The sequence below is a fragment of the Galeopterus variegatus genome, unplaced genomic scaffold, assembly GCF_000696425.1.
Source record: "Galeopterus variegatus unplaced genomic scaffold, G_variegatus-3.0.2 Scaffold234, whole genome shotgun sequence".
Lineage (NCBI taxonomy): Eukaryota > Metazoa > Chordata > Mammalia > Dermoptera > Cynocephalidae > Galeopterus > Galeopterus variegatus.
In genome coordinates, this window is record NW_007726345.1 from 353,188 (window position 1) to 379,961 (window position 26,774).

Here is a 26,774-nt window from a genome sequence, read left to right on the forward strand (position 1 = left end):
AGTGGTTACATCACAGTGGGCTGGCAGGTTTTGACCCAGTGTTTCAATGTGATGGTAAGCATTCCTGATGTCTAGTTAACTCACTGATTTGAAGAGCTCTGTGCTGAGCACTGGAAGGACAAGGAGGAAGCAGACCCAGTCCCTGGTCCAAGCAGCTCATAATCCTGCAGAGGAATGAACAGGCAAGCAGACAGATGACACAGTGTGCCTGGGCTGAGGCAGGAAGCCTGGAGGATGAGGGGGCAAGGGGGCAGCCTCTATCCTAGCTCAAAGGACCAAAGAAGGCTTTCCAAGAGGTGACCCGCATGGGCAAAAGAGAGTGAGCCAGGCTAGGAGGAGGGACAGCCAGCAGAGAGAACAGCAAGAGCAGGGCCTGCAGGTGGCAAGAGAAGCAGCCCAGGCCCCAAGGGCCTTTAAGAGCAGATTAGGGATTTGAACATCATCCTAAGGGCATTAGGGGAATCACTGCAGGCTTTTAAGCCAGGAGGAAACATGGTCAGACCAATATTTTAGAAAGATAATCCTGGCTACTGTGTGCTTTCAGCCTGGAGGCCACGGCCAAAGGAAAAGCAATGGGGCATGAAACATGAAACATGCCATGGGAAGCAGCAGGACATGCTCGTGAAGACTACAGACTTCGGCCCTAGCTGGGGGTTCAGCTCCTGGGTCCGCCCCTACCACCACTGTAGGGCCCTGGGCCTCCCCTCCCTAGGGTACAGATCTCATTAGGGTACAGATCTCATTAGGGTACAGATCTCATCTGTAAAATGAAGATAAAAATAGTGCCTCTGGTTCCTCAGTAAGTTAAAAATAGAATTATCATACAACCCAGCAATCTCCCTCCTAAGTATATATAGAAAAGAATTGAAGACAGGTGTTCAAAGAAAAAACCTGTACCTAAATGTTCACAGCATCACTCTTCACAGTAGCCAAAAAGGTAGGAAAAGCCCAAACGTCCTCATGAATAGGGAGACAAAATGCTGTACACCTGTACAAGGGAATATTATTCAGCCATAAACAGGAACGAAGTTCTGATTCATGCTACAACATGGAGGAACATGGACAACATTATGCTAAATAAAAGAAGCCAGACATGAAAGGTCACATACTGTGAGTCCATTTACATGAAATGTCCAGAATCAGCAAATTCACAGAGACAGAAAGTAGATTAGTGGCTGCCAGGGGCTGGGGGGAGGGGGGGAGGAGGGGAGTAACTGCTTTTAATGGGCACTGAGTCTCCTTTTGGAGTGAAGTGAATGTTCTGGAACGAGACAGTGGTGATGGTTGCACAACACTATAAATGTACTAGATGTCAAAAACAGTAAATTTTATATTATGTGTTCCTTACCACACACACACAAATGGTGCCCACTTTGCAGGGTTGTAGCACACAGAATCAGTAAATCTGAGCCGCTACTGCTGTTGTCAGGTAGGACAGAAGGGCACGGATTAGAGGAGTGTTTAGGAGACAGAATCAATGGGATGTAGTGACTGAGCGGTGGAACAGATGCATAGGATTCCAAAGACAGGAGGAGCCCAAGATGTCCCTGAATGTCTTGCTTGGGAGGCTGGGTGCTGGAGAGATCCACCGGCACAGTGATAAGTACTGCAGTCAAAGCATCTTAGACCACTAGAATCAGCCCCAAGTTAATCATACTTCTGAGATTTCCCCTAAAAATGCTGTAGCCAAATTCCACTGATAATCACTGTAAGCACAGATTCCGAAGAGCATATTTACCATAAACTTCATTGTCTTAGAATAAAGAAAAAGAGGTGGTTACCTTGGCTTTCCATCCCCCAGAGACCTGGCTAACTTTCCTCCTTGTCTCTGGGAAAGAATCACCTACTGTCACCACTAATCACACATGAGCTGGAGCAGACGCCTTTGACGAATTCTATCACTGCATTTACAAAGAGCGATGCTAGATAAAAAAGCCTTGCAAAAGGAAAGCTTCAAGTGCTTAGAATTCAACACTGAGTTACAAAAGCACAATGAAGAATTGTCTATAGAGTTTGGTTTCGATTATGCAATAAATATATTCACAAACTTGTGGAAGGCAAGAAGCTAACATGTTAGCAATGGTTCTCTCTGGTGGTGGGATCATGAGATAACTATTTTATTCTTACAACTGTATGTGAAAGGGGAAGGGGGCTTGTGGAGGGGATGTTTCCTCAAAATGTCCACAATGGCCATATATTAAATCCCACCCACCCACCCCCCAAAACACAGAAAAGTTTGAAGAAAACTGGAGACCATATAGAATGATTTTTCTGGAAGAGATTTTAGGAGTAATTTAGCTGAAATCCTTCACTTTGAGCTGAAGATCCAAGAAGCAGTGATCAGTGGCTTGCTGACCCTTGTCCCATAGACTTTGAGGGGCATCCCTGAGGGCAAAGAGGATCTTGGCCTCTGAGCTGACAATTCTGGCTAGAGGGAGCTCAGAGGTAACCACACTCACTGATGGAACAATCTAGCAAATAAAGCTTGGATTAGAGAACGAGCCGCACAACGTGACTTCACACTGCAGCAGTGTCGTCGAGCTTCAGGATGGCAGCCAGTTCCCAGAGCCTCTCGGGACCTGAGTTTCCTGCTCTACAATGAAGAAGTGGGACTAGGTAATCTTTAAAGTCTCTTCCAGGATAATAATTCTGTTCTAATGTCAACAAAAGCGTATGAACTGCGATCCAGAGGAAAAATCTCCAAGTCACAGAGTGACAAGGTTTAACAGATGTTGCAGTGCCATGTGAGTCCACCAAAGGGTGCAACCAGCTTGTCTGGAGGAGCCCAGGGAATTACAGAGGGGAGAAGTTGGCCAGCGTCCTATAGGACATTTAATTTTTATTGAATCATAATTGATTATACATATTTGGGGGTTCAATGTTGACATATGTTGATCGAATCAATGTTACTAGCATATATATTGTTACAAATAGTACTTATTCTTTATGCCCCTTGTCCAATCTCTCCCCATCCCTCTCTCCCTGCCCCTCCCACCTCTGATAACCCTAGATTTCTTCTCTCCCTCTGAGAGTAATGGTTATTCTGTTGATTTGTGGCCTAGAGGATCTGTCCAATGCTGAGAGGTGTGTTCATGTCCTCCAAGATTATTGTAGAGCAGATGCTTCTTCTGTCAGTCTGGAATGGGCTTTGTGGAGAGAGACATCCCCTTCTTTTCTTTGGTCTCTGCTGGTGACTCTCCTTACTGCACTCCAGTAACTGGCAGACCACTGCGTGGTGGTTGTGGCATCTAGCCACTTTTGTGGCAGTCTTGGTTACTGTGGTGGCTGTGGTGGGCCACCCACATGGAGGGGATGTTTTTGGCATGCTCCTTGGTGCTGGCAGTGTGCCTAGTTATGGGAAGGGGGTCCAGTCCCCGGCTCCATACCTCAGGTCCCTGGGTAGGTCCCGAGGTGTTGGCAGTGTGCCTGGGCTAGAACTAATCTTTTGTCCTTTACCTACTTCTAAAATGGGGGAACTTCCTGTGGGGACCAGCACTTGAGCTCTGTGGTTGTTAAATTGCTGCTTTGCAGCTGTTTCCCTAGGGAAGGCTTTTTGTGCAGCTCAGGTTTTAATGGTTGACTTTATAGGTACTTCCAGCTCTCCAGAGACCCGGTACACCTGGGTTGTGTAGAGATTCTGATCCGGGCCTGAGTCTTTTCATCAAACTGCACCCCATGCAGTTCTATATTCCTGACCAGTCTCCTCTGAGTGGTCCTGTGCTGATTGGGGTGCAGATCAGCTGTTCTTGCTGTGCCCCAGTGTTCCCCCAGTGGGCCCATCTCCTCTACCGCTTGTGCTGCAAACCCTCCCCATAGGACGGGCCATGCACCAGTCCATTACGATGATTCACCGGCCTCTGAGTGGCTCCTTTTTTTCAGTTGTTGTGGCTCCTTGCTCCTATGTGGGCCCACGGGAACCCTATTAGTGGTCTTGCTGGCCTGGAGGCCACCAAGGCCCTCTTCTTCCCTGCCACCTCCAAACAACTTCATCCAAAGGGCACAGCCGTGCCTTTTGCCAACTCCTGCTCCGTGTGCCCAGCAGCTCCAGCCTGGAAGCAGCCAGAGCTCAAAATGGTCAGAGCAGTTTTTTCTTTCCTTCATCGTGGTTTCTCCTGCCTTCATGTACTCCATAGGTCTCTCCTCCTCTTCCCCTGAGCTCTAGCGGCCCCAGCTTGGATATCGTTGCTTTTTTATAGTTATAAATTGGTTGATTTGTGGGAGAGAGTGACGCTGGGGACTGTCTATTCTGCCATCTTGACTGGAATTCTGTAGGACATTTAGAAGTTGCTCAAACAACAGGTAAGAAAAGAACACCACATGCAAAACCAGAGCAATGTGGGGAAAAAGGGACTCAGTGGCACAGGGAGAGAGTCAGCAAGGGCCAACTGTCCTAATGCTGAGTGGGGACCCCCTCAGGAACATAAAGCAGCAGGTTAGTGTTTTAAGGAAGGTCATCACAGTGTGGACATTGGGCAGGCAGGGAGCAAGCCTGGAGGCAGGAAGGGACAGTTAGGGGACTGGGCAGTAATCTGAATAAGAGACAAGAACTGAACTAGGGCAATGGCTAGGTGGCTTGGAAATGATGTGAAGAGAAGGTAGATGTGATCATACGTGATCACCTGCACAGCCTGGTCCCCTGAATTCATCTCAAAGCCATGATTTTGCCAGTGGTTACAAGCACCTCCACTGTGACTCCAGGGCACCTCATAAAACCTTGTATTCAGGAAATTCTCGTACTGTTGGTAGCTGTCTACTGAGGCATTCCTGCTCTTATGAATAGGTGCTTTTTTATGTATTAAACACATTAATTTTTTGTCTCTTACGTACATCACAAATATTTCCCCAAGTTTCTCATTTATCTTTCTTTGTGCAGTTTTTAATGGTAAAGTTTACAACTACTTGTATACTCAAATCCATGGTTTTCTTCAAATCGTGTAATATTAGCCCATATCTACACTTCACAATTTGTTTTATCTTTAATAGATTTTAATTGGTTCAGGAATTTGCCTTTATTCTTCTCTCAAATGATCCAGTCAGTTGCCCCACGTTCATGTAGGATGCATTCTTCTCTCAATGGTTTTAAACACTGTTTTATTATATACACGTACGTGTAGATACTCTCTTTTGTTCCATTGCATACTGCATTAATGTAGCTTCAGAATATTTTTAATATCCACTAGGGCAAATCTTTCCACTTTACTCTTCATTTTTAAAACCTTCTCATCTAGTTCCATAAGTGAATAAATATTTTCAGGTGAAACTTTGATTTGATCACATTCCCCACAAAGTCCCATTAGAATTATCACTAAATTACACTCTACATGAATCTGGTTTAAAGGTCTCTGTCTTGGTTAGACCCAAGATCCTTGCAGCAGGATACAGTGGCCTGTCCCCCAGTGCCTGGCAGTGCCCAGCCCTTCCATGGTGCACGTGGTGAACAGGGGAAGCTATAAGTGACGTCTGGTACAATCTGGTCTCAATGTCCAGCACAGTGTGACCTTTGTTTCCCTTTGGAAGAGATTCTATTCATTCAGGAGATAGAAGGGAAAGAAGACTCCATGAGGCAAAACAGGAGCAATGTCTTGGGGCTTTGTTCTCCTTGCTTGACAGGTGTCAGTTCTGTTCTCAGGAAAGTAACAGAAAATTCAGGAGATGATGGGCAGCGTCCAAGTGTTACCCAATCCCAACTCACACCGTGGATAACTTCACGTCTTACCCTGTGTTACTCTGACTGCTTGGCTGCCCTCGCCAGCCACTTCCTGTTATCACGTCACACGTTCCCAGATGAGTACGTCATCTCCATGGGTGCCCGTGTCAGCCCTGATGGACACACACTGTGACTGGCAAGGGCCATGCTGCACGTCATGTGTGTCTCACCCAGGAGATCCTGGCTTCTGTCCGACCAAACAACCTGCTTCACCTTGAAGTAGAATTTTCAGCTGCTTATTTTGGAATACCCCTTCCTCATCTTTAACCAAATCTTACCATTAAGGCCCAAATTATTTCTTCCTCCTCCAGGAAGACTGCCGGTCTACCCAGCCCAAGGAGCTCTCTCTCTCTCTCCTCTCAGTATACACAGTACATACAACCTGTGTTTCAAGTCACAGACTCACAAATTCAGTCATAACTGTCATAACTGCACATGGCTTAGTTTTATTTTTTTCACTTAATGTCTCAGTGCAAGGGTAAGGACCATGGGGCAATGGGCAATCTGAGTCCCCAGGCTGTCCCACACTCCACTACCCGCTAGAATCTTGCACTTATAACACCTGTGTGTCCTCCATGGGCATCGGAGCATGAGACCCCAATACATAACACTCACTCAGGATTATCACCCAACACGTGGCAAAGCTGTGTTGTTTTTGTGTGTATAATAACGATACCAATGACAACAGCTGGAGTTTACTGAGCACTTACAAACTGCTGAGCACTGTACTGAGCGCTTTACACCTACTGATCCATTTACCTCGACCACCACCCTGTGAGGGAGCACTCCTATTACTCTCATCTTCCAGCTGGGGAAACTGAGGTCCAGAGGTAACTACAGGCCCAGGGTCGCAATCAGTGGAAGGACAGGGATTCAAAGCCAGACCTTCTAGTTCAAGATCCTGCAGTGCCCATACCACGACCGCAGGGCCGCTGCATACACACGCCTTGTCTCCCCACTCAATAGTGAGCTCCCTGAACGTGGTCCACAGCTAGGGGGCACCTGCTCCACTGCCAAGACCTGCACCCATGGTCTGCATGCCAGGGGGCACCTAGTCCTGCTTCTCCAAAGGCAACATGTGGGCAAGAGACATTCCTGAGACCTGGACATGGCTCATCTCTGTCCACATGAGTGGGCCTGGGGCAGGGACACAGGGCTCATAAATAATTGCCAAATGAATGTCCTTTGCCTTTTGCTCAGTCATACAGCAACCAGCCACCTCCTCCACTAAGTGGCAATCATCCTCCCTGATGACGATCAGCTCAATCAAGGGGTATTTACCCACTGAGAGCCACCTACACATAAGGCACAGTGGGGGACACGGATGAATCAGACACATCCTCACTGCCAGGAGCTCACAGACCAGCCAGGAGGATGTTACCTCTGTACTGACTGCCCCACTAAACTGCCAGCTTGCTCATGCTGGCCCCACATGTTAATTCCACGACTTCTGTGCAGGACTTCGGCTCACTAGGAGACAGTGTGGTTCAATGCTCAACACAGGGCTCTGGAGCCAAAGTGCCTGAGTTCAAAGGCTGCTTCTATCACTGATAGCCAGGCAGAGAAGAGTTAATATATCCAGCCCAGGCTGCAGTCCTCTGAAAGACCTGACTGCATGGATGGGCCTTGACTGGTGTCAGGGAATGTGGATTTGGGGAGTTACCACTCCCAGGTAACTGTGGCTCGCTGTCCTCAAACATTCTGTGCAAACAATGTGGCATGTGCTGAACATCTGCCATCCTCTGGGAGTCTGGAGTCTTGGTACGTGCAGGCAGGGCACCCACGTGGATGGCCTCCATGAAAACCCTGGCACTGAGTCTCTAAGGAGCAACCAGTGGACAGCACTTCACACATGCTGTCACAACTCACTGCTGGGGAATTAAGCACATCCTATGTGACTCTGCTGGGAGAGGATTCTGGACTCATCTTGAGGCTGGTTTTCTCCAAACCTCTCCCCACTCACCTTTTCCCTTTGCTGATTTTCTTTGTGTCCTTAATGCTGTAATACATCATAGCCGCGAGCACAACTCTGTGTAAGTCCTGCGACTCATCCTAGAGAACCATCACACCCAGCGTGGTCTGGGGACTCTGACATTCTAGCTGTGCATCCTTGGGCAAATTACCTGACTTTGGTGTGCCTCAGTTCCTCCATCTGTGAAATGGGGGTGATGTATCTATCTCACACGACTGTGGTGAAGATACAGCATGATCCAGCACATGCAAACTGCTTAGAGTGCCTGGCCCAGTGGGTGCTTCAGAAATGCAATGTGTTGTCACGTCGTGAATTAACACAGGGTAACATGTGTGTGAGTGAATATGTGAGCTGTGAATGATCAAAATGACGATCAAAAGTGGAGAACTATTTCCTTCTGGAAATGGTGAACAGCAGAAGCAGGGAAAGTTGCCCACGGACTGAGTGTTGGGAAGAACTGGGAAGACAAAACGTCACCAAAACCTGGATGCTGGGGGCAGGTAGGTAGAGGCACAGTGACCAGCAGCACAGACAGGCAGTGGAGCCTCAGCCTGCCCAGCAGTGGCCAACCCATCTTCTCCAGATGGAGGATCATCCAGGGAAATTAGCTGCATAGCTGTGGGCCACATGGGGGCATCGAGAGACTGCACGGAGTTCCCAGACTCGACACACATCTGGGGTGCCATGGCCAGCAGCCAGCCCCTCCCCTAGGCTCTGCGGACAGGCAAGACACAGGCACAAAAGACACACGGGTCTGAGATAGGCAGGGTGGGGGTGTCAGGACGTATGTTTTCTCTTACCGTTATCTTTTCTTCTGCTGTTATGGTGAAAAGGGCTTTTAGCTGTGTTCTGTTCTAGAAGAGGTAAAAAGAAAATGCGTTAGTCAACAGTCTTTGGAGTCTGGTACCTGAGGTAATATTCGGCATTATTTCCAACCCGCCATGCCTGGACTACAATCGGCCCCTGCTGTTGAGGGTGTTAGAACTTGTGGAGGTCTTCAAGTCCCTTCAGGGGGAAAGTTCGGTGGAATTATGATCCCACCTTCTCTAACAAAGTCTTGTGTGAAGTCCAAATACCACTTTCCCTAATAGCCAAGAAAAGTCATGGCGGCACACCCTTGTGAAATGCTTGGGTTGGCGTCAAGCCAGCTGGGGTTGAGCGCAGACTCCATAGCTTTCTGGCGTGTGACCGAGAGCCGGTGTCTCCCACTCTTGGAGCATCTGCTGCCTTCACAAAAGGTGGATAGAATTCTGAGCTCTGACCTCTCGCCAAACCCTGACTCCCTACAGTCTACTGCTAAGGCCTTCTAATATTCCTCTGCTGAGAAAAACACAGAAAATGGAAAAATGAAGGGTGACCTCCCCAACTGCATGGTGTCTGAGGAGACCTGCTGTGAGAATGTGCTTCCTCCTGGGGATAAAGGCAGAAGATCTTGCAACAGAAGGACAGTGTAGGGTCATGGTTAGAGCCAGTCTGCCTGGGTTCATACGTGGCTACATCACTCACCAGGAGTCTGACCTTGGGCCAGGTATGAACGTGTGTCTCAGTTTTCTCATCTGTAAAATGGAAATCATATTCAACTCATAAGGTTGCTGTGAGGATTAGTTACGACAGAACCTAGAAGAGTGCCTGGCTCATGGGGAGTGCTACAAAGTGTCACTGCAATTGGTGGTAGCAGGAGCAGCAGTCGTAAGCATCACTGCACATAACCTGGCCTTGGGACTTGCAGCGTGGTGTCCAGAGAGCTGAGCCCCTGTGCAATTCCCTAACCTCAGCTGTGGCTTCCCCGAGGTAGAAAATTCCCTGGCCACACCCTCCTTTTGTTACAGCAGCAACGCTGGGGAGCACTGGGGCATCCCAAACTCTCACCGGACGGCAGGGCAGCCTCAAGGAGGCTTCAAAGGAAGTCTATATAAGCCCCCTTTTTAGAAGGGATATTGAAAAAATTTTAAATATGAGCCTTTAAGAGGACATAACTGTGAAGCAGTCCCATAGCCCTTTCTTGTTTTGAGCTGCTTCTGCTCTGAAATATTTACGGTGCCCTGTGAGTTTCAGGTCTTCTGAGCTGGACACCAGAGGCCAAATTCAGGGGCCACATTCATCATGTTTTGCTGTGCTCTTCCCCTCTCTGGGATCCTCCCTCCTGTGTTTTCTGACACCCAAGGTCTAAGCAGATAGGAGTGTAAAGTGTGCATGGAGCTTGTCTTCAATGCTTTGCAAAACATAAATCCTCACCCCCGCATTACTACAAAAACAGCAAAGCATGAGGAATATCTTTTAGACCCTAGCATGAAGTCAGAATACACAGAGCAAGTGGGATACGGTGATAGTTTTATACGGTGGGCATAAAGTTTACATAACATATTGTAAAGAACCTGATATAACTGTTCCAGCCTTTCCCCTCTTGACCTGCCTTCGTCTAGGTCCTGTCTGATCCATCACATACAGATTAGGTAACTCTGTGTGTGTGTGTGTGTGTGCACGCGCGCATGCGTGTGTGTGTGTGTGTGTGTGCGTGCGCGCATGCGCATGCGTGCGTGTGTGTGTGTGTTTCCAGACCCAAATGCAATGCACTTCCGACAGTACCTCTCCCTTGCTACGACGATGACATGTGCCTGGCACAGAGTAGGCTCTTCACTGGTGGTAACTATTTTCACTGCCTCCTCCACACTCTCCTACAATTCTAAAATGGCAGAACTAGAAGAGATTTGGAAGACGTCTTCCCACTCCTCTACTTCTCAAGTGGGGAAACTGAGGCCCAGAGAAGTTCCACAGCTTCTGAAAATGCACCAAGGGCAGTGGTCCCAGCCTCTGAGCCATCAGGTATCGCCTCCCTTCTACCTTGAAGGACCTCGTCCTGTGAGCACACTGCGTGTTTAAACAATTCCTGTATTTTCCCACTTGTAGGTAAGGCCTTTTAGGACTGACACTCAAGCATAGAAAACCAGTGTTCTCATGTGCAGTCAACATACATCTCACTCAGCCTGCGGGTATGATCACTTTCAGCCCCAAATACACCATGACCTTCTTCACTTCATTTACGAAAGCCCAGGTGTCACCCAAAGGGACTTCTAAGTCCCTCTGGATGAAACGGTTGAGCACGAGGCGCAGCAGCCCTTTGCCAGCTTTTGGTGCTCATTCCTTCAGCAAACACTGGCTGAGCGCCTTCTACAAGTGGTTTCTCTGGCGGGGTCTGGGTAAGGGTGATACTGACGGTCTGACAGGGCAGGCAGGAGCTTAGAACTCAAGCCGATGAAGCTTGCAACTCTTGAATCTTCAGGTGGTGAGCTGGGCCCTGCCTTCTGTTCATGGAACTGCCCAGAGAGCTTTGGAGGTTTGGGAAGGGAAGGAAACTGCCAGCCATTGTAGACATACATCCTTTTCTTTACCCCACAAAAGACCGGAGACATGGACAAAATGATATTTTTAGAAATTAGAAAACACAGGCTCAGAGAAGTTAAAAAAAAAACTTACCCAAGATTGATTAGTTCATTAACGTGTTCATTCATTCATTCAACAAAGTCAAGGGTACTTCAAAAAGTTCATGGAAAAGTAGAATTAAAAGACAATACAAATTTTTCCTTGAACTTTTTAAAGGCCCCACCCCCCCCCATAGTGACTGAGCACCTATTATGTGCAGGACTCTCTGTCTCTCTGTCAGATGACGTCCCCTGTCTCATGCAGGACTCTCTTTTTGGCATTAGGGACACAGCTGTGGATAGGACAGATGAGGTCCCTGTCTCATGGAGCTGACGTCAGAGTCAGGGAGGAGGGGGCTACTGGGAGAGTAGAGTCAATAACACAAAGAGACAAGGAACCAAGCAAAGTAACAGACAGGACCATGACGGGACATGGCAGAGCCAGGAAGGTCACCCCACAGCACACAAGGGGGCCAAGCTGTGACCCCACACCTCCTGCTGCCCCAGCCAGCCCTGCCGAGGCACACGGGAGCTGTGAGGTGTCACAGCTGCCCAGCCCGAGCTCTCGATGCTCCTGCCTGAGAAGACGAAAGCTTCGGTTTCATTTTATTCTGAGTTTCTGGATTGGTTTCTGGCTCTTGCCTTACCTTAAATTTTGATCTTAACTTAACTTGGTTTCCTGTCCTCTGAAATTGTTGATGGTATTTCTTCTGGGCCATTTTATCTCTATTTTTATCTTTCTTTGTCCTCTGTTTTTTGATTTTGTACTTAATTATTTCCTGAGAGATCTGTCTCTTCCAACACTTTTATACAGTTTTCTTGTATTTGGTCTTCATCTTTTCAGCATCTTTCATTTTATCTAATTTTATCTAGGTTTTTTTTTTTTTTTTTCTTATTGCAGCCGAAATGTCACATAAGCCCTGCAGCCTTGGGAGACAAAGGCGCCTCCAGAGAGAAGCCAGAGGCTGCAGGGTCCAATTTTGTTTCTGTCATTTGACCTCGAACAGTCACAGTCATGCTCTAAGCCACATTTTCCATGTTTGTGAAAAGGGATTTTCTCCAGGGGCTGAAGTCATAATAAAATGACAAAAGGAACCAGAGCATCGTGAGGTCCTTGAGGATGAGGACCAGATGTCCTCCAGCCTGTCCCTTGGGTGTGCAGTGCCTGCCTGCCCACGACATGCAGCCAACCAGCAAGCACTGCACACATGTGGATTCACAAAAGGTAAGTGAGAACTGAAAAGACTAGCAGTAATGGTGCTGTGGGCTGAATTGTGTCCCCCGAAATCTACATGTTGAAGTCCTCGCACCCAGGATCTCAGAATGTGACTGTATGTAGAGACAGGGCCTTTAAAGAGGTGATTAAGGTAAAATGAGGTCGTATGGATGGGCCCCAATCCAATCGGACTGCTGTCCTTATAAATAAAGGAGACTAGGACACAGACACTCAGAGACCATGTGAAGACACAGGGAGAAGACAGCCATCGACGAGTCAAGGAGAGAGGCCTCAGACTGAAACCAACCCTGCTGACACCTTGATCTTGGACTTCTGGCCTACAGAACTATGAGAAAAAAGAATTCTGTTGTTCTTAAGCCCCCTAGTCTGTAGTACTTTGTCATGGCAGCCCTAGCAATCTATAGCAGTCCCCACTTATCTGTAGGGGATAACATTCCAAGATCTGCAGTAGCTGCCTGACACCAAACCCTGTATATACTATGTTTTCTCCTATATATACATACCTATGATAAAGCCGAATTTAGAAATTAGACACAGTAAGAGATTAACAACAATAACTAATAATAAAATAGAACAAGTACAATAATGTAATAAAAGTTATGTGAATGTGGTGTCTTATCTCTATATTTTATTTTATAAAATATAAAAATATTTTATAGTACTGTGCCATAGGTGGCTGAAACCCTCTAAAGTGAAACCACGGATAAAGGGCGACCCCTGTAATAGCCACAGTAACGACTGGTTAAGTGCTTACGATGTGCAGGGAAGTGATGAAGTTAACAAGTATTACCCTTACAAAAACCCCATGTGAGGCCCAGAGGGTTAGGTAACTTACTCTAGGTCACAGGAGCATTCCTAACAGAGTCAGGTTCATGGCAGTGTGTGTCGCACTTCAAGGCCAAGCCCTTATTCGGGATGAATGAATGAAGGAAGGAGCTCACAGACCTTGCACCGAGTGTCAGTGTTTCTCAAACAACATCACAGGGCAGTGACAAGAGAGAAATCAGAGTAGCAGTGGAAATACCGGTGAGGAGCTCCGGAAGGTGAGCTGGGCAGGCAGTGTCAGGCTCTCCCGGTTCCCGACTGCTCCAGGCTGCAGCGCGGCTGTGTAGCTCACGGTGTAGGCCTCTCCCACTGCACGGAGAGGAGAGGAGCACATGCACGTCAAGGACTTGACCATGACCCCACCCCACTCACCCGGGACGCAGCTCCGAGCACAGTGACACCTGTGGCACTGGAGCCCTGGGGTCCCACATACTTGCGAGTGGGGGGTTCTGGGCCAGGTGAATTGGGGAGAATAAAGCTGGTTATGCCTGCTCCTGACTCTCACTCCTGCTGTTTCCTTCCACGAGCTGGGGCGTCCTCCCTGCACCAGGGCTGGCCTCCAGGGTCCCTGTAGCCCCTCATCTAGTTGGCAAGTTTGGGCATGCATCACCACTCAGCCGGTTCTGCTCGTGAGAGTGGGCTCCCAGCAGCACACAGGACCACTGGCTCCTCCAGGACCTGGGCCCTGGGTGACAAAGCCCATCTTACTCTGCCAGCCGCTGTGCTCACCTAAGCTTGTTCAATTCTGCCTTCATCCGTAGCAGGGGTTACGTTTTAGCCCTAATGTGCGACAATGTGCTTCATTGCTCAATTGCTGGAGACCTCAAAGGTGATGAAGATAAGAGGATGACAATAATGGGGAAGGTAATCACAGGCCTCCTCCGGGCACAGTGATTGTATCACCACCCAAGCATCTGCATACATTAACCCAGCTGATCCCCAAGTACTGCCCACAGGTGGGGAACATGTTATTTCCTGCAATACACAGAAGGAAAAACTCCCACTACGATAGGTTGGCTTGCTTAGGATCACCTCGTTAATAAGTAGGAAGTCGCCTAACCTTCTTGGTCCTGTCATCTTTTCTCTACATGGCACTGGCTCCGATAAAAGTAGAGCATCAGAAAAACCAAACAAACACTCCAAAACTTAAAATTGTAAAAAAAAGTAAAGCGCCAAATAACAATAATGTCAGAGTGCCAATGAACTGGGATCTGATAGGTCACTTGATTTGATAGTTGGCTGCTCATTCTTTGGGGAAAAAAGTCACCTGTGCCCTAAGTTGATAATCAATGTCACGTCTCTTGGCATAGAGGTGAATTCACAGGTAAATATGTTTCCGACAATGTCCTCGGGGGAATGAAGTGGGAGAAAAGTGGCAAATTGGGTCCCACAGGAGCGTGGGCGATGAAAGGCCACTGGGGAACCGATGAGAGAGGCAGGCGGGGCAGGACCATGGGCTGGGGAGGGCTGGTGGGGGGACTGAAGGCAGACACCCTCCCTTTGCGCAGCAGAGCCAGTCACATGACCTCGTCAATTCCATCTCTACAACGACTGTACAAGGCACTGCCATACACACATGACATCTGAAGTTCTGAGAAGTTCGAACTTCCCAGAGGCCACGCAGCTGCTAAGGAGACGGGCTAGGAGCCAAACCCAGGGCTGTTTGAGGCTGAATCTGCTCACAGCCCCAAGCTCCATTCTCTGAACACCAGCTTAAGAATTGGGAGGGTTATTTTTATATCATTGAAGGAAGGAAAATGCTGAAGGCTGCTTAGCTGGGACATATCAACAATTTTTATGACATCACTTAAACCAGAACCAGCAAAGAGGTCACTATTTGTGGGCCAGCTTCACTAGTAGCTTCTGTCAATAGTATTGTGTTAAGAAGGATTCTGAGGCCTCATCTAGGCTCAGAGGGAAAGAAGGGCATGACCGATGGGCAATGTGGGTGTGAGTCAGCAAGCATAGAGGTCATTGAGTCGCAGGCTGTGAAAAGCACTGCAGTGTAGTGGTTACCAGGGTGGGGGAACCAGACTGCCCGAGCTTCAATCTCAGCCCGGACTGCCAGCCCTATGGCCTTGGGCAAGTTTCTCAACCACTTCAGTCTCAGTCTCTTTATCTATAAAGGACGTACCTACTAAGAATAAAAGAAGTCTCCACTCTTCTAGGGAAACTGACAGTTCTGAAGTCATGGTAACAACTGAACCTCAGAATTGGCTTTAAACTTGCTTAATTAACCAACGACGGCTCACCTCAGGAAACACACTTCTAAAAGCCAACCAGTGATGGTGGCACACTGTGCAAGCCAGCCGGTCAGCAGCGGGGTTACCGCAGAGAACACGCTTGAACACGCCTGAACACACCTGAACATCTCATGAACGTGCTTCTGCAGCTGACGCCAACCCACTCCCACCTCACCCAGCACAAGCCAAAATGAATTCTTCATCTTACTGAGTGATGGTAATTTGGGTCATCTGGGTGATCAGTATACTGGGGTTCACTCAATCTTCATGTATGTTTAAAATTTTCCATAATAAAAATTGAACACATATATTTTTTTAAAAAAACACCACTCTTTCCTCGAATCCTACCTCTCTCTAATGTAAGTAAGAAATTAAGCTTTTGGTTGCAGAGACTGAGTGGTGGTCTCTTCCTCTGATACCCTGCCGGGAAGGTCTGCTGTGAGGATTAACTGTGTGGGCACAGGTGATGTGACTAAGAACAGCCTGAGGCAGGGCACGTGGACCTCTGTGCATCTGTATTTCCATCCTTTGCCATCCCTGACTTAGGGATATCCTGCTATTACCTTGCAGAAACTGCTTTCTGAAAGCCTGGAATCCTTCTGAGGTCTTATTTCCGATCGACTCCCTAACGCTGAGGCCAGTGATGTTGTCCAGCAGGAGCAGGTCCAAGAGGGTGGCCGACGAGGGTGTCCTGGTGTTGTTCACCAGCAGCCGCACGTGCACTGTCTGTGATTCGCTCTGCCCAGACACCTAGGACAGGAGATGAGATGAGAGCACAGTCGACAAGTCCAGCTTCCTGAAACGATGCCCAAACCTGGCCTGTCCACATTAGGTTTCCAGGAAGGACTGCAGTATCATAGAGGCTCTGAGAACTTCTCAGCATCTGTCTGATTTCAAAGGCCCCAGGAGGGCTTTGCCCGCACTTGCCAAGCTGTTGCTTGGAGACAGTTTTAGAGAAGCTGAGACCCTGAAATACAGTGAAATCATTCCTGCAGAGAATCTTAGAGGAGAAATGTCCAAGTGCAGAACCCTAACCAGGTTGGGGAAATTGTGACAACCGGTGTTACCAAGGAAAGCAAACCATAGCTCTTTCATACTGAGCTATTTTGAAGTTAAAGCCCCAGCCCCAGAGCCCTGCCCAGTGTCTCTGATGGCCATTTGATCTCCAGGAATGACCTGAGCTGGTCACCTGCCTCCTGGCTGGTCTGTGCCATCCAGGTTCTTCCTGTCCATGTGTTTGAGTGACTCTGCTGTTAGAAGCCATCCAGTGGCCCATGCAGCAGCCTCAGCTCCATGACTCTGCCACCCTGTCCCACTCCCCTCTCCCATCTCCCACCACTCCCACACCCCACTTTCCCCAGATCTACTGAAACAGATGCAGGAGCCACAGAAAAGAGAAGGAAGCAATTTATGTTCCAAAATGAGTGAGCTCCAGAATATAATAAGTGAAAAAAAGGCAAGCTTCAGAACTCTGTATAGTACACTGCAACCTATGTAAAAAAGGGGGGAAGGAAGGTATACGTACATATACACGCATGTACACACACACACACACACACACACACACACTTGTGGAGGGTTAGAAATCTTGATTCTCATTTGATTTTAGAAAAGGGTTTTCAGGTAAATGCATGTATGGGGCAAAAGCCCTTGGGTAGGAGGCCACAGCCTACAGCCAGGGGGCGACAGCCCATCTAATCACTACTTAGATATGGGATTGTATACTTTAATGATTTTAGAGCTAACAGGTGGTTGTCATACTGATCCTGTTAAGAGAGTTTAAGAATTGCTGTAGGGAAAGATGTGAAAAAAATGTTTGCTAGGGGCAAGCTGTCTGTTGGTGGAAACTTTAGAAATAATTATACTTAGATTTTATCATAAGAATGTAACTTTTGCTTAAGGAGAGGTTATACTTTAGATAATGAGCCAGTTTGACCAACTTAGCTTTTCACTAATTGTACTTTGGAATGTCACATTGTTAATTTTACTGACGTTACTAGTTTCCATTGTTAAGCTATACTTAGCCATAGATAACTTTTGTAACACCGCCCATGTCCTTGTGTCCTTTTGTTGTAAAACGTCCTTGACTTTACAATAAAAAACAGAAGCTAACTTTGAATCAGGGTTGCACCCAGTTTCTCCTTCTAACAGAGGAGTTGCTGGGGTGCAGCCCCTTTGGGCTTCTTATCGCACTCATGCTGCTTTGAGTAATACTTTTTTGCATCTCCATTACACAGAGAGAAGTGTAACATATACTTATGCTCGTAATTGCACGCATATGGCAGAAAATGTCTTTAGAAGGATTTATGAGAAACTGGTAACACTGATTGCATCCAGGAAGGCAAATCAGGTAGCTGAAGGCCTGTGATAAAATGGGGGTGGTGCAGGAAATGGTTAACTCAACAGGCTTGGGCTGTCCAAACCCTGCACGTTTCAAAGAAAGGACTGGCCTTTGACCAGCTCCTGGGAGGTAACCTCTAAGGCCTGTGGAATATCTTGCCTAATAAGAGTGTTCTTGTATACCTGGGGCCTTGAATCGCACCAGATCGTTAATTTGTGCTAAGTTGTTTGGGATGGGTGCCTTGGCCACCCTCTATTGACATGACCTCTGCAGGGGCTTGGAGAATGAGTAAATGAGGTTAGTCTCATGGGACGTCCATGCCTGCACGACCGAGCCCTAGGCTCAGGTGAGCTTCCCTGTTGACAATATTCCGCATGTGTTGTCACACAATGTTGCTGGGAGAATTAAGCACCGTCTACATGACTCTACATAGAGAGGACAGCTGGGAGATCATGCCCAGTCTCCCCTGGGCTCCGCCACACCCACCTTTTCCCTCTGCTGACTTTAATCAGTATCCTTTCACTGAAGTAAACTGTACCTGTGAGTACAATGCCTTATCTGAGTTCTGTGAGTCCTTCTAGCAAATCACTGAACCTGAGGGTGGTGTGGGAACCCCTGACACAAGGATAAAATGAATAACCATCTCGTGGGATTAGTGAGATAAAAGACACAGGGAACATTAAACAAATTTTTAAAACCATCAGGTACCATATTAATATTTATAATTTGAAAGAAAACATATCAAACTTTCTCTCCCATTTTAAATGATCACTGTGGATTTTTATTAACAGTAATTTGTTATTAAAAAAAAAAAAAAACAGCTCCACCCTAGTGTTGCCATATATCAGATCCCTCATTGTTTACTTCCTCACTCCTGCATCCAGACGTGGGTTTGCAAGTTCTTAAATACATGACTAACATGATTTGGGCAAAACCCAATTATTTTCTCTTCAAGTATAAGCCACCTATAGAGACTTACCAGTGCACATTTCTGGAAAATTACTCCATTTTCAGAACTTCGTAAAATATCTCCATACTACAATAAAATACAGAAATTATTAGAAAATGAAAAATATTTCATGCTACACATATTTAACAAAAGTACAAGATGACGAACTTTTTCTTTTTTTTTTTTTTGTCTTTTTGTCTTTTTCCGTGTCCGGCAACGGATCGCAACCCTCAGTGTTGCCCCCGTACTGGATGGGGGACCGGCAACGGGATCGCAACCCTCGGTGTCGCTCCCGCGCCTTGCTCAGCCAGTGAGCGGGAACCGGTCTGTATGTGGGATCCGGACCCTCGGGCGGGAGCGCCGCCGCGCTTCCCAAGCGGCGCACTATCCAGTGCGCCACCGGGCCGGCCCCAAGATGACGAACTTTTTAAAAGAAGGTAGAAGGACCACTTCTTCTGATCCCTGTCTTAAGTAATCTTGAAGATTTTTTTTCTAAAAGTGCATTAAAGGATTGGGAATCAAAACTTATGTGGAAAGAAGAATGTGGATGTGAGGTTACACTGTAGCTTACTCCTGGTCTGAGTACACGTGAAGGACATCTGTAGTCACAAGGACTCAGCAAACCAAGGCTGACACATGTGCAGGAGGAAGGCAAGTGGAACTATGAAAACATCACTTAATGACAGGAACATGCACCGTGTGCCTCCTGACTGTGGGCTGATGCAGTATACCAGCCACCCCACGGTGGGACTGAGTGACACAAACAGCAGTGCGCTGGGGTGGCCTTCCACGAGCTGCTTCCATCCCAACACAGAGAATCCACCCGGGGTTGGCCGCCTCCAGCCCTGCAAATCTTCCACGGAAAGGTACCACAGGAAAGCCAGGGCGCACCCATCCAGTGCAAGCCTCCTGCCGCCCTGGACACCAGGCTTCGGTTCACTTCAAAATCACAAGCTATATCTATCTGCTCATTTCCACCCCTGCCGTCCTCCTCGTCCCCAGGCCCTGGCCCCCACATTATTGATAACACATCCTTTAAACCAGACTGGCCCCTTACCTCGTCGAGAAAGCCTTCCCTGGCTCCCCTCGCTGGGTTGGCCATGCCTCTCCGGCTCTCTGTCTTGCCCACCTGTCCCCAGCAGCGGGACGAGCTGCATTCTGAGTCACAGGCTATCGCAGCGCTCAGTGATCGTAATAGTCATAACAAGGGCTGTCATTTAGCAAGCGCCAGCCATTGTACTGTCACTTTACCTACAGTGTGTTATAGGAGACTCTCTTTTACCTACATGAATTCTACTTCTCCCATTTTGCGTATGAGGAAACTAAGGCTCAGAAAGGTGTATGCACTTGCCCAAGGTCACACAGGCAGGAGGTGTGGGGCTCTACCCAGGCCTGCGTGACTCCAAATCCTACGGCCCTTCCACAACCCACATCCCCTCTCCACAACATAACCCTCCCGTGGTGCAGAAAATGAACAAGATGCAGAGAGGGGATGTGATTTTTCAGAGAACGCACTGACGCCGCGCAGCAGCAGGAGCCTGCCCCAGGCCTCTGACCAGCTGAGCTTTCTGTCCATCACATCTACTCCAATGCCTCTGTGATGCGCCAGGGCCCTCAAGCAGGAACCTCGCTCTCTATTCTTCTGATCCTCATGAAAAGATTTCTATTATCTTTCATTTCTATTTTTCCAGGAATTTTTTGTGGTGCCCTCACACAGGATCCTGTGAACACTAATTGATGAATACAGTTTGTCAAGCAGATAAATGCAGGAAGGGTGACTGAGCACTGACCGGGCTGCCGTGAGAGGTGACAAATTACCCATTACTCCAGAGGAGTGGAAAGAACCACAGTGACCAATGTCACGGGTTGAATGGTGGCCCCCAAAAGGATGTGCCCATGTCTTGACCCCCAGAACCTGTGAATGTGACCTTGTTTGGAAAGGGATCTTGGAGATATAAGTAAGCTAAGGATGTCATGGCCATCCTGGATTATCTGAGTGGTCCCTACATCTAATGACAGGTGTGCTTATAAGTGATACACAGAGGAGAAGACAGACACAGAGAAGGGGGCCAAGTGCACATGGAGGCAGGGACTGGAGTGATACGGCCACAGCCAAGCAACGCTTGGAGCTGCCAGAAGCTGGAAGAGTCAGGAAGGGTCCTCCCCCAGGGCCTCCCAGAGGGAGTTTGCCTTGGCCAACACCTTGACTTCAGACTTCTGGCCTCCAGAACAGTGAGAGAATTCATGTTGTTTAACACCACCAGTTTGTGGTAATTTGTTACGGCAGCCCAAGCAACTAATATAACCACTTAGCAGGGGACCAAGAAGGGGCTCATCACCGTGGTAGCCCATTGGCTAAGCTCTGTGGCTCCCACACCATTAGACATCACATTGAAGGACAGTCCTATGTGGAGCCAACACACAAAACAGGGTGTAAACAAAAGCTAGAGAACAGAGGAGTATAAGAGTAGGGTTTCAGATTTGGGCTCTGCCACTTCTGCCTGTGGGACCTGGTGCAAGTTTCTCAACCTCTCTAATCCTCAACTTCCCGTCTATAACACGGGAATAAAAATACTACCCCATTAAGAAACTTACAATTAGGCTCAAGTGAGATTATGCATATAAAGTGCTAAGTCCAGTGCCTGGCACGTAGTAAATATTTGTAAATGCTCACTGCTACTATGAGAGTGAATCGGTCTGGTTAAAGCAGGACCCAAGCTCAGCACCAGCTGAAGCATCCGAATGCTCCAATTCAAGGCTCGTACTTGTCTAAATACTAAAAATGTTGTACAGCAGAAATAGCACTTTGGAAAGATAAATGGATGTGCTCCCCAATGACAACTACATGAAAGAGAAGGAATAAGCTTTTTTGAGGAACAAAAGCCTGTGACCTTTTATACACAGTTGGCTCAAACTTGGTTTTTTTCCAACTTCCAATATTTGAGTTAAACTATTGAATCATTTACTTACCAGGAGGTGTGTTATAGGAGACTCTCTTTTAAATAAGGTCTTCTTAGGCCATGGTGGTATAAAAGCAAATAAGGAATGCGGCCACAACCCACTAGAGGCTGCAGAAGTTGGGAGTGGGTCAAAGACTTCTGTTTTCTGGTTGAATTTCATTCCAAGTGGTGCTTCCACTGCAAAACAGCAATGCACATGCATTATATAATGCAGAAAGACAGTAAGATGCAGTGGCGAAAGTCCGGAGGAAGATGACAAGTTCTGTAAAAGGCACCTGGAAAATGTTTGTTGAATAAGTGAATGAATGAATGAATGGCTTATCATCTCTGCCAGGAAAAGAAGACACAATCATTGGGAAGCTATAGACTTAAGAAGAGTATTTCGCAGGGGAACCCTGCTACCCTGTTGATGGGACTGTAAATTGCTGCAGCTATTGTGGAAAACAGTATGGAGGTTCCTCAAACAACTACAAATAGAACTGCCATATGACCCAGCAATTCCACTGCTGGCTGTATACCCAAAGGAGGGGAAATCATCATGGTGAAGGGATACCTGCACTCCCAGTTTTATCAGAGCTCTATTTACAATAGCCAAGAATTGGAATGAACCTAAATGTCCATCAATGGATGACTGGATAAGGAAATTGTGGCATATGTACTCAATGGAATACTACTCAGCCATAAAAAAGAATGAGATTCTGCTATTCACAGCAACATGGATAAACTTAGAGTAAATTATGTTAAGTGAAATAAGCCAGACACAGAGAAAGAAATATATATGTCCTCACCCATAAGTGGGAGCTAAAAAAAATAAACAAATAAAAAAAAGAAAGATACAACAATCACAATAATTCATTGAACTTTCAAAAGGAGAGAACAGAACTGAGGTTATCAGAGGTGGCAAAGGGGAAGTAGGGGTTATGAGAAATTGGGAAAGGGTCACAAAAAATGATTTAATTGTGTAATGTTGAATATAATAATTATCCTGATTTGAACATCACATATTATACACAGGTTGATATTCAACTCTGTACCCCATAGACATGTACAATCAATTATGTTTCAATTTTTTAAAAAAAGAATGTTTCTTACAGTGGGGTTTCCTTACCTGGGTTGTGTACTAAAGCCTACATTCCTGGTCCCACCCAGGAATCAGAACTGCTAGGCAAGTATGGTTCCCTGGGTGATTGATTCTTACACACATGCCGTCAGACAGCCCTGGGTCCAAATCCTGGCTCTGCCACTCACCAGCTGTGAGTCCTTAGGCATAGCCCCTAACCTTTCTGTGCCTCAGTTTTCTTAACTCTAAAGTGGAAAGAGTAAGTCTTACCTCATCGGGTCCTTCTGAGCACCTGCCTACTACACAGTAAGCTCTCAATGAGTGCTGTGGATGGCTATTGGCTGGAAGGAGACTCTGTGCTCGGCCAGACACAAATGCCTGCCGAGCCTCCAACATGAGGTGACTCCATCCAGAATTTGCTCTGTCAGTATACAGTCATGTGTCGTTTAACAACAGGGATAGATCTCAGGAATGTGGCATTAGGGTACTTAGTCATTGTGTGAACCTCATGGAGTGCACTTACATAAACCTAGATGCTCTCACCTACTACATGCCTGGGCTGCACCTACTACATGCCATCATCATGTATGTGGTTTGTCGCTGACCAAAATCTCTTATGTGTTTGCAAAGTTCATGAGCATTCTGTGTAAAGCACAGAAACATCGCTGAAAGGGTTCTGGCCAGGCTGTCAGGAGCTCTCCCTGGAGCAGGAGTGGGCGCTGCTCAGAGACCAGTCAGCTGAGCAGCCCTGGACAGTCAGCTGAGCAGCCCTGGACAGTCAGCTGAGCAGCCCTGGACAGTCAGCTGAGTTCTCTGAGCCTCAGCTCCCCACACCTGGGAATGTGGTAAATACCAATCAGACGGGGTTATCTTATCTGAGGAGCTAATTAAACGCCATAGTGTATATAAACCTGTGAAATGCTTAAGGTTAGAAATTTATATTTTTGAAATGACCTGGAGCGTAAAGTTATGCTTTCCTTCAACATTTATCTTCTATATAAATACAAACTGTAGTTTGACTGACATGATTGTATTTTTCAGTCTTTCTTAACCAGTGTATAGATACCAAGGTATTTGGAAGGGCTATTGAAACCTTCCACAGAATTTCAAAATATATGTAGAAAAAAATAAAAACTTGGGGAAAAAGATGCAAAGCTGGGTGCCAGATGAAATTAAAGTCTTTTTTTCCTTGAATAGAATCTGTGGTTGAATTTCACAAAGTTGGAATGGGGATAAAAGTCCCTACTTCAAAACTATTCACATCGAGAAACTGAGCATCGGTGAAGTGACGGCCCTCAGCGTGGAAACAGAGGGGCCCTTCCCCAGGTCAGGTCAGCTGCCACCTCAGAAATCAGACAGGTGCTGGGAGAGACTAGATGCCCATCCCCAGACCCCAGTGCAGACCCTCGGGCTCAGGGACAAATGCTTGCCCAAGAGACTTGCTGGACATAAATCTTAAGCCACCCCTACTCTTAAGGGCTTCATCTGCCCCATGCACACACCCTTTCATGTCCTGCAGGCTCCTCCTGGTCCTCAGCTCTAATGAAGACTCAAACAGATCCCTCCATTCAGGGAACAACCCTCTCCTGGAGTGAGTAGGAATCCTGCTCAGTCTATATAGACAAGTGAGGCCCACCTGGACCCCAGCCCATCCCAGTCCCCAGGATGCCAGAATTAGGCACAGAACCCAGAAAACTCCACCTCCTGGTCACCATGACAAGGTCAGGGACAGGCATGAGACCCAAGCTGAGCCCAACGGTCTTCCCTGGAATTTCTGCCACAGCTACCGGGAAAAGTCTCTTATGCTCTCCAAGTACCAGCCTCAAGGCTCCTATAAGCTGGGGACTACCAGCAGCATCTTTCCCACCACGTGGAAAGGATGCACCTGAGAAGGATGCTCACCAGAGGAAAATGGGGGCAGAGATGGAAAGAGAAAGGCAGAGCCAAGAAAATACTGCGCTCCTGGGTCCCTTGGTTGCATAAGCCAGTCAATTCCCTTTTGCTTAAGTTAGTGTCAGTTGCATTTCTGTCACCAGGAGTGGCAGGCTGAAAAATGACCCCTACAGATACCCAGGTCCTAATCCCATGAACCTGTGAATGTCATCTTAGGGTAACAGGAACTTTGCAGGTGTGATTAAATTAAGGGCCTTGAGTTGGGAAGACAACCTGTATTCCCCAGGTAGGCCCTAAGTGTAATCACAGCTGTCCTTGTAAGAGGGAGATAGAGAGAGATTTGACAGACAGAAGAGAAGAAGGCAATGTGACCACTGAGGCAAGATGCTACCTTGCTGGCTCTGAAGACAAAGGGGGCCACCGCCTAAGGAACGCAAGCAGTGCCGCTGTAGGAGCTGGGGAGGCGAGGACACGGATTCTCCCCCGAGCCTGGGGTGGCCCTGCCTACACCTTGACTTTAGCCCAGTGAAACTGACTTGGGACTTCTGCCCTCCAGAACTATGAGAATAGATGTGTCTTGTTTTAAGCCACTGAGTCTGTGAACGTGTTAGAGCAGCTGCAGGAAGCCGGTACACCTGCCTAACACACATTCTGCATTTTATTCAGCAGACTCCTCAGGAGGACTCCCAACAGGCCCACCTTACCCTAAATTCTGCTGCAGCCAGCTGCTGGAGGACGAGGCACGCTGCCCTCATTTTTTAAGGTCAGGGAATAACCCATCTGCCCAGGGAAGGGAGATGCTGAAAGGATCAGCTGAGCGTGAGAAAGATGGAGGGGGGCAGGGCTTTTAGGCTTCTCTTCTCTTTCATGTCACAAGAAGGAAAAATCAGCCAGAAGAAAAACTTACCTGAAGTCCTAAAGTGTGCACTTTCCACATTGGGCCAAATCACACAGGGCATGTCCTACAAAAGTCAAAAGGCACCAAGTCATCAGCTGAAGCACACACGCATATGTGGTTGGAAGTAACTTTCGTGAATGGCTGACATGCAGACGAGGCGCACTTTTATCCAGAAGTCTGGAGTAAACTTGTCTGAGTCAGCCATCCCTGCCAGCTTTGAGAACAGGACTACCTTCCTTCCCCTTGGAGAGCATCAGCTGCGTCGTACTGCATTCCTGGGAGCTGTCTAGGACGGCAGCTGAAATTTCATACAGTCAGATGGATCTGGGTTCGAATCTCAGCCCTGCTTTGCACAAAACCTGTGACCCTGGGTAAGCCAAGAGCCTCTGAATGCCCAAGATCCTGCAAGTTTTCCCAGAGTGGCAGAGAAAACTCTAGGCTACTCGTCAGGACACCTGGGTTTTAGCTGGAACCATTTACTTGCTGTATGTACCCCACTAAGTCTCTCAGCCTCTCTGAGCCTCAGATCCCTCTTCTGAAAAGTGACCTCAAAGCCTTCTGCCAGCTTGCTTCGCCTCATTCAGTGATGAAAATTTGTCCACACTTAGCCAGCCAAACCCTACCACTCACCTTTGTGAAATACTGTGCTTTAGAAAGGCCCAGACCTCTCTACTGAAAAATCATGGTACCATTACTACTACTACTACGAATATGATAATAATAATAACAGCTGCCCTGCATGGAGCCGTCTCAAAGAGCCAGGCCCCATGCCGTGCACTCCAAGTGAGTCGTACAAGTAGTCCTCTTAATAACCCAGGGAAGTATTATCCTCATTTTACAGTGATATCCCAGAGTTGCAATAACCAGATAGCTCACTCCAGGCCCACTGGTGACAGGGACAGAGACCCGCTCTGCACCCGGGCTACTTGTCTCTGGAGGTGAGTTCACCCTGTACACATTCACTGCTCTCTGGGTACGGGAAAGAGGAAGGATGTGCTGGGCAGACACTCAGGCCTGGTTTTGGGGTCAAGTTCTTTCCCTGTGTCCTTTCTTGTGGTCAGAATAAGCCCATCCCGGGCCGGCCCGGTGGTGCACTCGGTACAGTGTGGCGCTTGGGACCGCGGCGGCGCTCCCACTGAGGGTTCGGATCCCATATAGAGACTGGTCCGCTCACTGGTTGAGCGCGGTGTGGGCGCGACACCGAGGGTTGCGATCCCGTTACCAGTCACGAAAAAAGACAAAAAGGGAAAAAAAAAAAAAAAAAAAAAAG

At 47.5% G+C, this 26,774-nt stretch overlaps 1 protein-coding gene across 1 annotated transcript in view; it reads right to left on the bottom strand.

The window, feature by feature from the left end:
• EVC2 (Ellis van Creveld syndrome 2) overlaps positions 1–25,565 on the bottom strand; it is a 143,046-nt gene extending 117,481 nt beyond the window's left edge. Inside the window, exons 1-6 of the mRNA XM_008566319.1 lie at positions 25,514–25,565; positions 21,664–21,830; positions 18,724–18,780; positions 15,967–16,153; positions 13,360–13,469; positions 8,480–8,533 (exon numbers count right to left, since the gene is read on the bottom strand). Of these exons, the coding sequence (XP_008564541.1) occupies positions 8,480–8,533; positions 13,360–13,469; positions 15,967–16,153; positions 18,724–18,780; positions 21,664–21,830; positions 25,514–25,565 (627 nt within the window). The remainder of the gene's footprint in view (positions 1–8,479; positions 8,534–13,359; positions 13,470–15,966; positions 16,154–18,723; positions 18,781–21,663; positions 21,831–25,513) is intronic.
• Between the last annotated feature and the right edge of the window lie 1,209 nt (positions 25,566–26,774).